General features: G+C 35.1%; 2 protein-coding genes across 3 annotated transcripts; one reads left to right on the forward strand and one right to left on the reverse strand.

Moving 5' to 3' along the window:
* The first annotated feature begins 287 nt into the window (after nucleotides 1-287).
* LOC149691874 (mRNA-decapping enzyme 1A-like) lies at nucleotides 288-5,284 on the forward strand. 2 transcript variants are annotated; one of them, XM_089869349.1, is made up of 9 exons: nucleotides 288-571; nucleotides 828-868; nucleotides 2,730-2,857; nucleotides 2,934-3,000; nucleotides 3,320-3,488; nucleotides 3,577-4,407; nucleotides 4,473-4,560; nucleotides 4,627-4,715; nucleotides 5,137-5,284. In XM_089869349.1, the coding sequence occupies exons 1-9, from the start codon at nucleotides 440-442 to the stop codon at nucleotides 5,230-5,232; spliced, it is 1,641 nt and encodes a 546-aa protein (XP_089725475.1). In that variant the 5' UTR covers nucleotides 288-439; the 3' UTR covers nucleotides 5,233-5,284. The 2 variants fall into 2 exon arrangements, with proteins under 2 accessions (XP_089725475.1, XP_089725474.1); XM_089869348.1 differs by having other exon boundaries at nucleotides 289-571; nucleotides 3,574-4,407.
* A 783-nt stretch (nucleotides 5,285-6,067) lies between these two features.
* Nucleotides 6,068-10,381, reverse strand: LOC149691875 (uncharacterized). Its single transcript, XM_089869433.1, has 7 exons — nucleotides 8,732-10,381; nucleotides 8,399-8,667; nucleotides 8,098-8,330; nucleotides 7,332-7,530; nucleotides 7,140-7,262; nucleotides 6,436-6,528; nucleotides 6,068-6,352 (listed from the first exon to the last, which is right to left on the reverse strand). The coding sequence occupies exons 1-7, from the start codon at nucleotides 10,275-10,277 to the stop codon at nucleotides 6,134-6,136; spliced, it is 2,682 nt and encodes an 893-aa protein (XP_089725559.1). The 5' UTR covers nucleotides 10,278-10,381; the 3' UTR covers nucleotides 6,068-6,133.
* Nucleotides 10,382-10,498: the final 117 nt, after the last annotated feature.

Here is a 10,498-nt window from a genome sequence, read left to right on the forward strand (position 1 = left end):
GGGAAATTATCATGACTAAGAATAACTTGCGCGACGGACATTTTGTCTATTTCCCGATTCTTAACAAATAGGCCTAAAGAACGAAATTAACATAATTTATCTTTTAGATAATGTTATCTTGGTGCTTATTATTGAGATAAACTGCCATTAAACACTAAAATATGAAAATTACTTAACAATATTTGTTAAGTTTGGAATTATATTGCAACACTTTGTTTTTTCAAATTTCGCGGTTTTATCTAAAATACGTAATAAAGCTTTGCCCCTAGGTAACCAGCGCCCCTATTTTCCGATAGCGTCAGTTAAAGATTTTGCATCGACAACGTCGGAGAGTTACAGTATTTCGTCCGTGTATATTTCTTTTATTGCGTTTTAAACTAATTGTTGGTAATTAATTAAACTGTTTTTATTAATTAATTACTGGTAATCTATCTATATAATGGCTGCCGAAACGTCGGAACGCCGTATGAACTTAACGGCCCTTCAAAGGGTAGATTCTAACATAAACGATATTATTTACAATGCGTCACAGGCGGCTTTGTACAAATTTAGCCCCAAAACCACGGAATGGGTGAGATTATTTGTTTAATTATACTTAAGTAGGTGTAAATTAACTTAGTTTTAAGTCTAAAAATCAGGGAAAGCCGTTCAAGCTAGTGGCCTATGTTAGTCCTTTTTTTTCTAAGCCTTGGTCAATAAAATTCAAAATTTTTGGTTGAACTGGTTATCTGACCTCAAACCGAAAGAATTAATTATAATTATGGCCTATATTTGACTTAAATTAATTTATTATAATGCCTCAATCTAAAGTATGTTTATATTTACAGGAAAAAACTGAAATTGAGGGCACATTCTTCATCTACACTAGGTAAGTAAATTTGAAACTAATTTGTGTATAGATCAAACTTAACTTAAACTTAATTGTAACGCGATAATTAAAATTATATAACAAATATTTTAATACTACTTACCCCACCATCAATCCTTGATTTTGTATAATCGCGAGTAATATTTAATTGGATCCCACAAAGTCAAATTTAGTAATCCACAATAAGAAACTTATAAAACAAACCACGCACAAATCCGGAAAAAACTTGCGTAAAATCTTTTAAACACGAGATAGTTGCGAGGAAAATTATACACCAGTTAAAGATACCTACTTCTGAAACCCGTACTATCTCTCTCTTAGTTTGAAAATTTCCTAGTAAAAAGAAACTGGTGGTGGTGGTGTAGTTTTCTCTAATTTTACGTTGGTAGTTCTTACGCGGCCATGTGGGATTGTTAAAGAAAGGCTCGCGAAAAGTTTTCTCTTCCCTGTTGGCTGGATAAAGAACCCCAAGATGTTTCTTAAAATATCTTCCTCCTAGAGAAGGAAGAGGTAGAAAAACTCATGAGAGAGGAGGGAAAAGGGGGGGGGTAGGGGATCGTGCATCTTTGGGATTTAAGGAGGATGGAGGCCCGGGATTTTCGTTTCTATCCCATTTGCTTCTTAATTCGCCACCACGGTAGCCAAGTGTAAAAATGGCTGGCGACGATTTTAAAACTGGGACAAGGGGAAACTTGGATTTTGAGTAACAGAAACGTCACTGAGACTGATAGTGAGATTTGAGATTGACTCAAAACCTTTTTCAGGGTTCATACAAACCTGGAAAACCGGGAAATATCAGGGAAATTGATTTTTGCGTCAAACGTCAGGGAAAAATCAGGGAAATTTCAAATAAATAGTAAATGTCAGGGAAATCAGGGAAACTTCAAATAAATAGTAAATGTCAGGGAAATCAGGGAAATTTCAAATAAATAGTAAATGTCAGGGAAATCAGGGAAATTTCAAATAAATAGTAAATGTCAGGGAAATCAGGGAAATTTCAAATAAATAGTAAATGTCAGGGAAATCAGGGAAATTTCAAATAAATAGTAAATGTCAGGGAAATCAGGGAAATTTCAAATAAATAGTAAATGTCAGGGAAATCAGGAAAATTTCAAATAAATAGTAAATGTCAGGGAAATCAGGGAAATTTCAAATAAATAGTAAATGTCAGGGAAATCAGGGAAATTTCAAATAAATAGTAAATGTCAGGGAAATCAGGGAAATTTCAAATAAATAGTAAATGTCAGGGAAATTTCAAATAAATAGTAAATGTCAGGGAAATCAGGGAAATTTCAAATAAATAGTAAATGTCAGGGAAATTTACGAGGATAGTGTACTTTTCGCCCAATCCAGTTTATTTTCGATCGAGGTAGCCGAAAGAAAAATAATTTTCGTATAATTTCCAGCCATAGAGATGGCTCAAGCGGTACTCGCGTTCCCTCTGAGGCTCTGAGTCCTCAAGGCCATGTTTGTAGTGTTATTAGCATACTCTATAAAATTAGGGGCTCTTACACCTGGAAATATCAGGGAAAAACCTGGAAATATCAGGGAAGTTGATTTTCCAGATTTTGTATGAACCCTGTTTTTTCTTTTTTACGTTGAGATACTTTTTTTTGTTGTCTATATTGGAAAGATTGCCAGCTAGTCGTAAACACTATGTTAAGTGGCAGGATACGTTCATAATATGCAAATGAGGTTTTGAAAAGGAAAAGATGTCTTAATTCATTTTTGTTCAAAGATAGTTGATCGACACTTAACCGTTTTTATTTTGACTTTATCCCGAGTTTAAGAACTTCTGGGTTTAGCCTAGAACTTCATTGTGGATTTGACAGGGTTTATTCATTTTTTTCCCGCGACGTAGAACTGTATCTCCGCATCATGGTTTTGTTGTTATAAATCGACTGAGTACAACCAATCTTATCGAACCCATAACTGCTGGTCTAGAATTTCAACTGCAATCTCCGTTTTTACTTTACAAAAATGCCACAGGTGCTTATAAGCGACAAAGAATTTAATACTTCGAACAATTATTAATTTGTTTACGAAATTCTATCAAAAAACAAAGGGCAAATATTTGGTCTGTGGTTTTATGACGAGTCAGAATGCATTACCATCCAAGAAATTCTTAACAGGTCAATTTTAAATGATGATTGTTATCCGTGTTAATTAGCCTTATTCCTGATCAGCACCACCTACCCATAGCGGCGACTTTGAGAACTACTGTAATCGTCAAGCCAATCAGATGTCGCTAAAATCTGGTGACGTCATTTTTGGTCAGACCCCGAGAGTGCCCGTCAGTGACGTCACCAGATTTTAGCGACATCTGATTGGCTTGCCGATTACAGTAGTTCTCAAAGTCGCCGCTATGGGTAGGTGGCGCTGATCAGGAATAAGGCTAATTGGAAATTAATTTAAATTGGGGTTTACATTAAAACAACAAACAAACAATAGGCTTTGTCGAGCCTGTTCCAATAATCAATTGAACGTTGAAGCCTCTCAACAACGTCAAAGATGCGCTTCGGAGGGGGATAAAATGCACAAAGGGAATAATGGAAATAAATCAAAGGGCAGTTTAGATATACTATCGTTGTTGTGCCAAGCGCAGGAAGAATATGACAAGGTAGACACAAAGTTAATTAGAAGCGCAATTAAATTAGATCATAAAATATTAATTATTACTGTTAAATTCTATGTGTGTATCTCAGCAGCAAAAATCAACAGCGGGTTCCAAAACCGAGCCCAAAACTATTATGGAAAACCCTACAAAGAATCCTAATAAAAAGGACATAGTTAAACCCACCCCTTTAAGAGTTCCCTCTTCTAAAAATGAATACTTAGATGAAGAATTATTAAAAAAGAACGGAGCCCCCGAACCCATAACCCCTTCTTCATCTACTAAAGGAACTTCCCTAAGTTTAGCCACTCTTTTCGCTCAAGCTAGCGAACAACAGAAATCATCCTCAACTCCAGCTGCGGCGACAGCGAACAATACCTTAATCAAAAACGAACCTTTCTCTAAACTTTCGACAAGTATCAAGTCTGCCCCCATTAAAATAACCGCTGCTAATAAACCCAATGAGCTTCAACGTTTATTTTCACATCCCGCCGTCAATACCGTTGAACAAATTGAACAACAACAGTTAAACGAAATCCCGATAATTAGGGACCGGTCTACGTCATTCTCGGGACCAAATCTATCCGCGAATGACGTTTTAGAGAAAGGGATAAAACATACTTTAAATCTAACTCCACGAACGCCGAGAAACGATGCCACTTTGATAAATTCTCTGCAAAATTCGGGTGATGGAGTTGAGGCATTATTGCCGCAGTTTTTTAGTACTAGGAGGCATTCGGTCAGTCCCGGTGTAGTGGTAACACCCGCTAGTTTAATGGCTACTTCAAATAAATGTATGATGGATTATGAGGATAGGAAAGTCATAACTCCGGCTATGTTTCAAGAACACCCCGATCTCTCACCTTCCCTTATTTCCCCCGGTTTGAAAACTCAACTTTCAACGTGTAACCCAAGTGATCCTTTTGTAAGACTGTCAATTTTATACACTGGTCTTAGAGGTCAAGTACAAAATATTCCTTTCACTTTCAGGGATCGTTAAATCCTTCATTTTTATCTTCATCTTCCATTTTGAATTTTACCAAACCTCTAATTAATCAAAGACCAGATTTGACACTCTGTAAGCGAATCGATGGTTTCAAAATTAGTTTCTTTCTTTCGTTCATCGTCTTTATATCTTTGTTAGTAAATGGTTTAGATAGCGAAGGACAACCTAAAGAAGTTCTAGCATTGACGAAAGAACATTTAAAAGAATCGCTCGTCTATCTGTTACAGGTTCGTATAATTTTCTATCCTTTTTGTTACGTTAAGACAAGAAGTTATATCTAGTTTATTAGAGAGAAGGTATAAGATGCCTTTGTATTCGCGCGCCATAGTCCCTGCAGTCCTCCTTTCAAAATACAAGGGGGGGACGTAAAAGGAGGCGCCGGGCTATTTCGCCTCTCCTTAGTCGGAAAATATGACTGTAATTTTCGTCACTCGCGTCGTCGCGCTGACGTGAGTTTTCAAGAACCAATGAGATGCTGGTTCTGGTTGTAATTTAGAAACGGGGATTATCTCCGGACCTACTTTTGGACTGGAGATAAGAGCTGCTGGAAATCTGGCGAATTTATACCTTCTCTCTGAGATGCTAGATATAACTTATTGGTTTAGACGCGGGTTTTTCTAATAAGGTTGGGTTCAATTAATCGCGTAGAATGATGACGATTTTCTGACTAAAGTTCATGAAGGCTACATAGCCAGTTTGAAATCGCAGTTGGGGAAATTCAGATTTAAATCGTCTAAAAGTTAAAATTAAGTTAAGATTCGGTAATAAATTTCGGAAATCTTTATTTTTAAATCCATTTCAACCATCTTTTTTTATTTTATTTTATTTTTATTTCTAAAATCGTGGAGAAATTTAACCGATTTTCTATATTTTTTGCGGAATAATTTTTTAATTGGTTTAAATTTCCTTAAGTTTTAATTATCGTAAAATATAAGAATTACGATTTTTTTTTTTCCAAAATTACAAAGGGAGGAACTAAAGTTAATTTTTTTATAGGTTTTAATTGAAATTAAGTTTAAATAAGACCTATAAAAGATAATTGTAACCTTTTTCTTTTAAGTGGGGTTTAACTTTAAACGACTTAAACTCGCTTAAAAAAATAAAGTTTATCTCACTCAAATTTATTTAAACTTGTCTGAGATAAAATTATAATATTTTTTAAAACATGCAAATTTGAAAAAAAAAAAATATCTTTTTCCGATTTTCATGTTTTAAAAATAAATAATATACCTAATAATAAAGTTTATAATTATTTTGAATTAAAATTTAATTCAAAATCATTATAAATTAAGTAAAAAAATAAGAAAATAATATTCAAGACTTAAACTTAATTATAAAAAGTTGCCCATTAGCTATTTTAATTATTAATTAAAAATTTCAAAATTAAATAATGGTAAAATAAAAATAAATCTTACAAACTTAAAATTATAAATCAGTATAAACTAAAAATTAATTTAGTGATTAATTAATTTAAAATTGGCCTGAAACTTTTAATTCGGAAAATAAAAAACAAAAGAAAAATTATGTTTTCAAAAAAAAATAAATCTGTTTATTTTCAACAAAATTGAAACAATTTAAAAAATAATAAAATATTTTTATTGGCAACAATGTATGTTTCTTTTTATTACAATTTTGAATAAATATTTTAAGCGAAGCCCAAGGAAGACAGCTGCAATTTCAAAGTTTGACTCTCTTTGTAAAGTTCCTCGAACTTTGCCATGAGGGAATCAGGGTTTTTTGACAGGTTGTTAAAGTTTTGTCGAGCCAATTTCAAAGTCAGCGTAAAGTACTTGTCATATATTTTGTTGTCGTATGTCAAGTGAGCTACACCCCTATTCCATATCTGACTAGCTATAATAAATAACTAATTTTGGGGAAGTGAATAAATAACTAAATAAATTAATTAATATCTAATTTAAGTAATTAAAAAATAATATTAATTAGTACCTGGGATTCGTCAGTCATTTTGGAAATTATTTCAACAAGTTGGGTAATGTTGCTATAAATCATATCTTCACACATTTTTTGAGAGAGAATGGTCTGAAAACGAATGATAAGTTACTCTTCAACATTCCTACAGTAAAAATCATGGATAAAGAATGCGCGTGAGGAAATTTGTTTTCACTCTACAGGATAGGCAACTCCCTATCTCGAACGACAGATTATTCTGTATATACTCTGTTACAACATCGGTTGTCAGCACGCGCAAAGCTAAGTCTCTATGTAACGTAGCTTTGTACGTGCTGTCAAGCGACAAAAAAACTTCAAGATCTTCAGGATTTAAAATATCCGCGAGTTTTTTAGCTCGAGTGCACGGACCTCTAGGCCTTAGTTTTGAAACATGTGTGAAATTGCCTAAAGCCTACTACACGTATTTGAAACTAAGGCCTAGAGGCCCGTGCACTCGAGCTAAAAAACTCGCGGATATTTTAAATCCTGAAGATCCTGAAGTTTTTCGTGTCTTGACAACACGTACAAAGCTACGTTACATAGAGAAACAGCTTTGCGCGTGCTGACAACCGATATTGTAACAGAGTATATACAGAATAAGCTGTCGCCCGAGATAGGGAGTTGCCTATCCTATAGCGTGAAAACTAATTTCCTCACGCGCATTCTTTATCCATGGTAAAAATGGTAATTATTTTAATTACTTTCAATTGGTAATGAGCGAAATCCCAATTTTCCTCCGAATCTATTTCAGATTCTCTTTCTAAACCCTTTCTTAGAGTTTCAAAGCCAATTTTGATCTTTAAATTATTCTTTATTTCTCTCTCCTAACGGTCGAAAATGATAATTAAAATTTAACCTCAGATTGTTAAGCTTAATTATTTAATTTAACTTACAATTAAAATCCCAAGGAGTCTTTTACACATACAGAAATCCATTTGATTGTGAGAATAATCCCACATATTCTCCAAAATCTCGTACTGTTCCAAAATACAATTGATTTCAAATTCGTGTAAAAAGATGAATTTGTTTATAAATTCTTCATTTTGGTTAGCGTTGATGAACTTAAGTTCTTCGCAAAGAGCTACGGCTATTCTATATACAAATATTTACGTCATTAAACCCTTATAGGGAGGGTGAAGTAGAAAATAAAGTGATTTTTTTTTATCAATTGTTCTGGTTCTACTAATCATAAGACCAGTCTGCATAGTGAAACATTCAGGAAATACTTCCGAATGATTTTAAAATTCAAATTAGGTTCAGATTTTAAGGATAATTTTAAACAAGCCCCTCCGACCAATCGCGTAACGCCCTGCCTTTTTGTTAACAAAATTCACGTGGCACGTTCCGTGTTGAATGAAATTTATCACGAGATTTGATAAAATTCGCGCGCGACGTGATAATCGTGGCGCGAGACATGGATCGTGCCACATGAATTTTGTTAATGAAAAGGCAGGGCGTTACGCGATTGGTCGCAGGTCCTTATTTCAAATTATCCTTAAAATCTGAACCTAATTTGAATATTAAAATAATTCGGAAGTATTTCCTGAATGTTTAACTATGCAGACTGGTCTTGTAATTAGTAGAAGAATCGATAAAAAATCACTTGATTTTCTACTACACCCTTCCTTTAAATTAACTTTAATTGAGATTAGAACATACTTGATTTTCTCCAAATCTTTTTCAATTCGAATAAAATGGAAAAAAATCTTTATTGCTTGCAAAAATATGGTTTTGCAACAGATTAAAATTTCAGGAACTCTTATATCGGCTACTTTCAGCAATTGGCAACATCCTAATAAGACTTCGCCGGATTCCGTTGGTTTTAACGACAATGCGATGTTCCGAAAAGTTTGTAAGTAAAATATAACCACTTTGTTGTGATCAATTCCATCCTGTAAATAAGTTTGAAAGTACTTGAAGTTGAAACTAGGTCGTAATTAGTAAATTGTCGTCAAAGTACTTCTCGCGTGGCTTCAATGATGATCTCACGCCCTTCCTCTAATAGTTTAAGGATTTCTGGTAGTTTTATTTCGTCTTTTTCTAGTAACAGGTGAACTAGGTACTTATGAACGTGGACTTTAACCACTGTCTTTAACGAGGTATTTGATAGTAATTTCTTCAAGCACGTTTCAAGTACTCGATGGTTGTTACATTCCGAGGATAATGCCGCGCTGCAAGCCATCGTAATCGCTGAAGAACCTTCGTAATGAAGACTCATAGCCGTATCCGCTGCTTACCATTAAAGAAAATAAGTCCTCCAACAAACACCGACAGAACTTCTCGAGATACTTACTAAGTTGAAGTAGCATCTCCAAGAACTGATCGTTTTTGCCTTCCATCAAAAGCATTCTCATTTTCAAGTAGGAATAGAAAGGGTTCAACTCGTCGTCTGGAATGGATTTCCAAGTTTCCTTCGCTTCAGTTCCGGCTCCATTTGAAACTTGAAAGAAGCATATCTGTTGCAGCAACAAATTTGATATTTCTTCGTAGCGAATATTTGTGTCCTGTTTAGCGATTTTAGACGTCGCGTTGGACGCGAATCGAAGCCATTTGAACCGTTTTTCGATGTCAGTGAGTTTACTGGATGTCAGGATCGTTACGGTTTGCTTAAGAATCTCTTGTACGAAATCTTCGTCTGGTTCGTAATCCTCGCAAACCTCCAAGTACTTTTCGGCTTCTTTGACGCGTCCCATTTTAAGGAAGGTACAAGCCTTGAGTTGAATAGTAAATAGATGTTCCATGTTCGGGTTTGAAAGTAATTGATAAGCTAAGGCTGAATGGTCCGATTCCAATAATAGGTTTACGATGTTTTCGGCGTCCATGGATTTGAGGAAATTCTTGTTGGGTATTAGGGTATATTCCAGGAATTCCTTCACCAGCATGGTCTTTCCGCTATACAGTACGCAACGCGTCATGTTTAATAGTAATGTGGAATCTGGTTTCAGGGTAAAAGCCGATTCGTAAGCGAGTCCGGCGTTCTTCCAGGCGTTTTTCCGGTCCATTTCTAAATGAACCGTACCCATAAGATAGGAGATCTTAAACTTTAAATCGGTGCTAATTTCCCCGCAAATTTCCATGGATTCCTTCAACCATTCAAGAGACTGCGCGAAATCCTTCTTTTCTCGCGCGTCAATGGCGAAGTTGTACAAAAGCGTAGCTAAGTAACGAGTAGTTACGGGCGACTCCAGTTTGGCAGTTACCATTTTGATGTAATATTTTGCCCCCTTCACATCTCCCTGGGCGTAAAGGATCTCGATGCTGTTGGTCAAGAATACCAATTGCTCCTGACGTACTTTGAAGCGCTCTTGGCTGGACATTTCAAACATAAATTCATCGGAATCTTCTAAATATTCCACGAATTTGGATGAGATTTCGTGGCATACTTTGGCATTTTCAAAGTCTTCAACTTTCAACCATTTGCTGGTAGCGTTCAAAGACGACGTTAAGACCAAACGGCCAAGGTCAATTGATTTTGTTCCATCACATTTCCCTTCTATAAGATGCCATTTTAACTCGAGTATCATGGCAATATTTTGATGCATTAGCGCCAGTATATTATCTTCAAGGTCATTCTGCTCTTCATGGAATTTTTCGATATTTATTGACCATTCCTCTAGCTGGTACGCAATATCGGGTATTTCCCTCGAATTAAGTACATCGCTTCGATATGACGCGAGTTTTTCTCCTATTTTGCGAAGATAATCGCAATCTACCACGAAACTACATGGTTGTGTTAGCATTGTGGATGACGTGGCTTTGTCTAATTCTAAGCCTTGGTCGTCAACAATAATAATTTCATTAGAATCATATGGCGAAAGTGTAATAACTGGTAAATCCATATTTCTATAGTTAAAATTGAGGGCCAGCGCCTTTCTGTCATCAAAAATTAATTAATTTAATGGTAATTATATTATTTTTTGCTGGTTTTGAAAGCGTCTCAAGTTTTCAGTTTTTGAAAAATCCGCCCTTATTCGCGGAATGAGTTTATCGAAGCCGATTGGCTGTTCATAATGATGACATCACTAGTTGTGTTCGGTTGCATTTTGTTTTTAGAACAGAG

This window comes from Phalangium opilio, unplaced genomic scaffold, assembly GCF_054372755.1.
Source record: "Phalangium opilio isolate 3A_F unplaced genomic scaffold, DU_Popi_V2 ptg000025l_1, whole genome shotgun sequence".
Lineage (NCBI taxonomy): Eukaryota > Metazoa > Arthropoda > Arachnida > Opiliones > Phalangiidae > Phalangium > Phalangium opilio.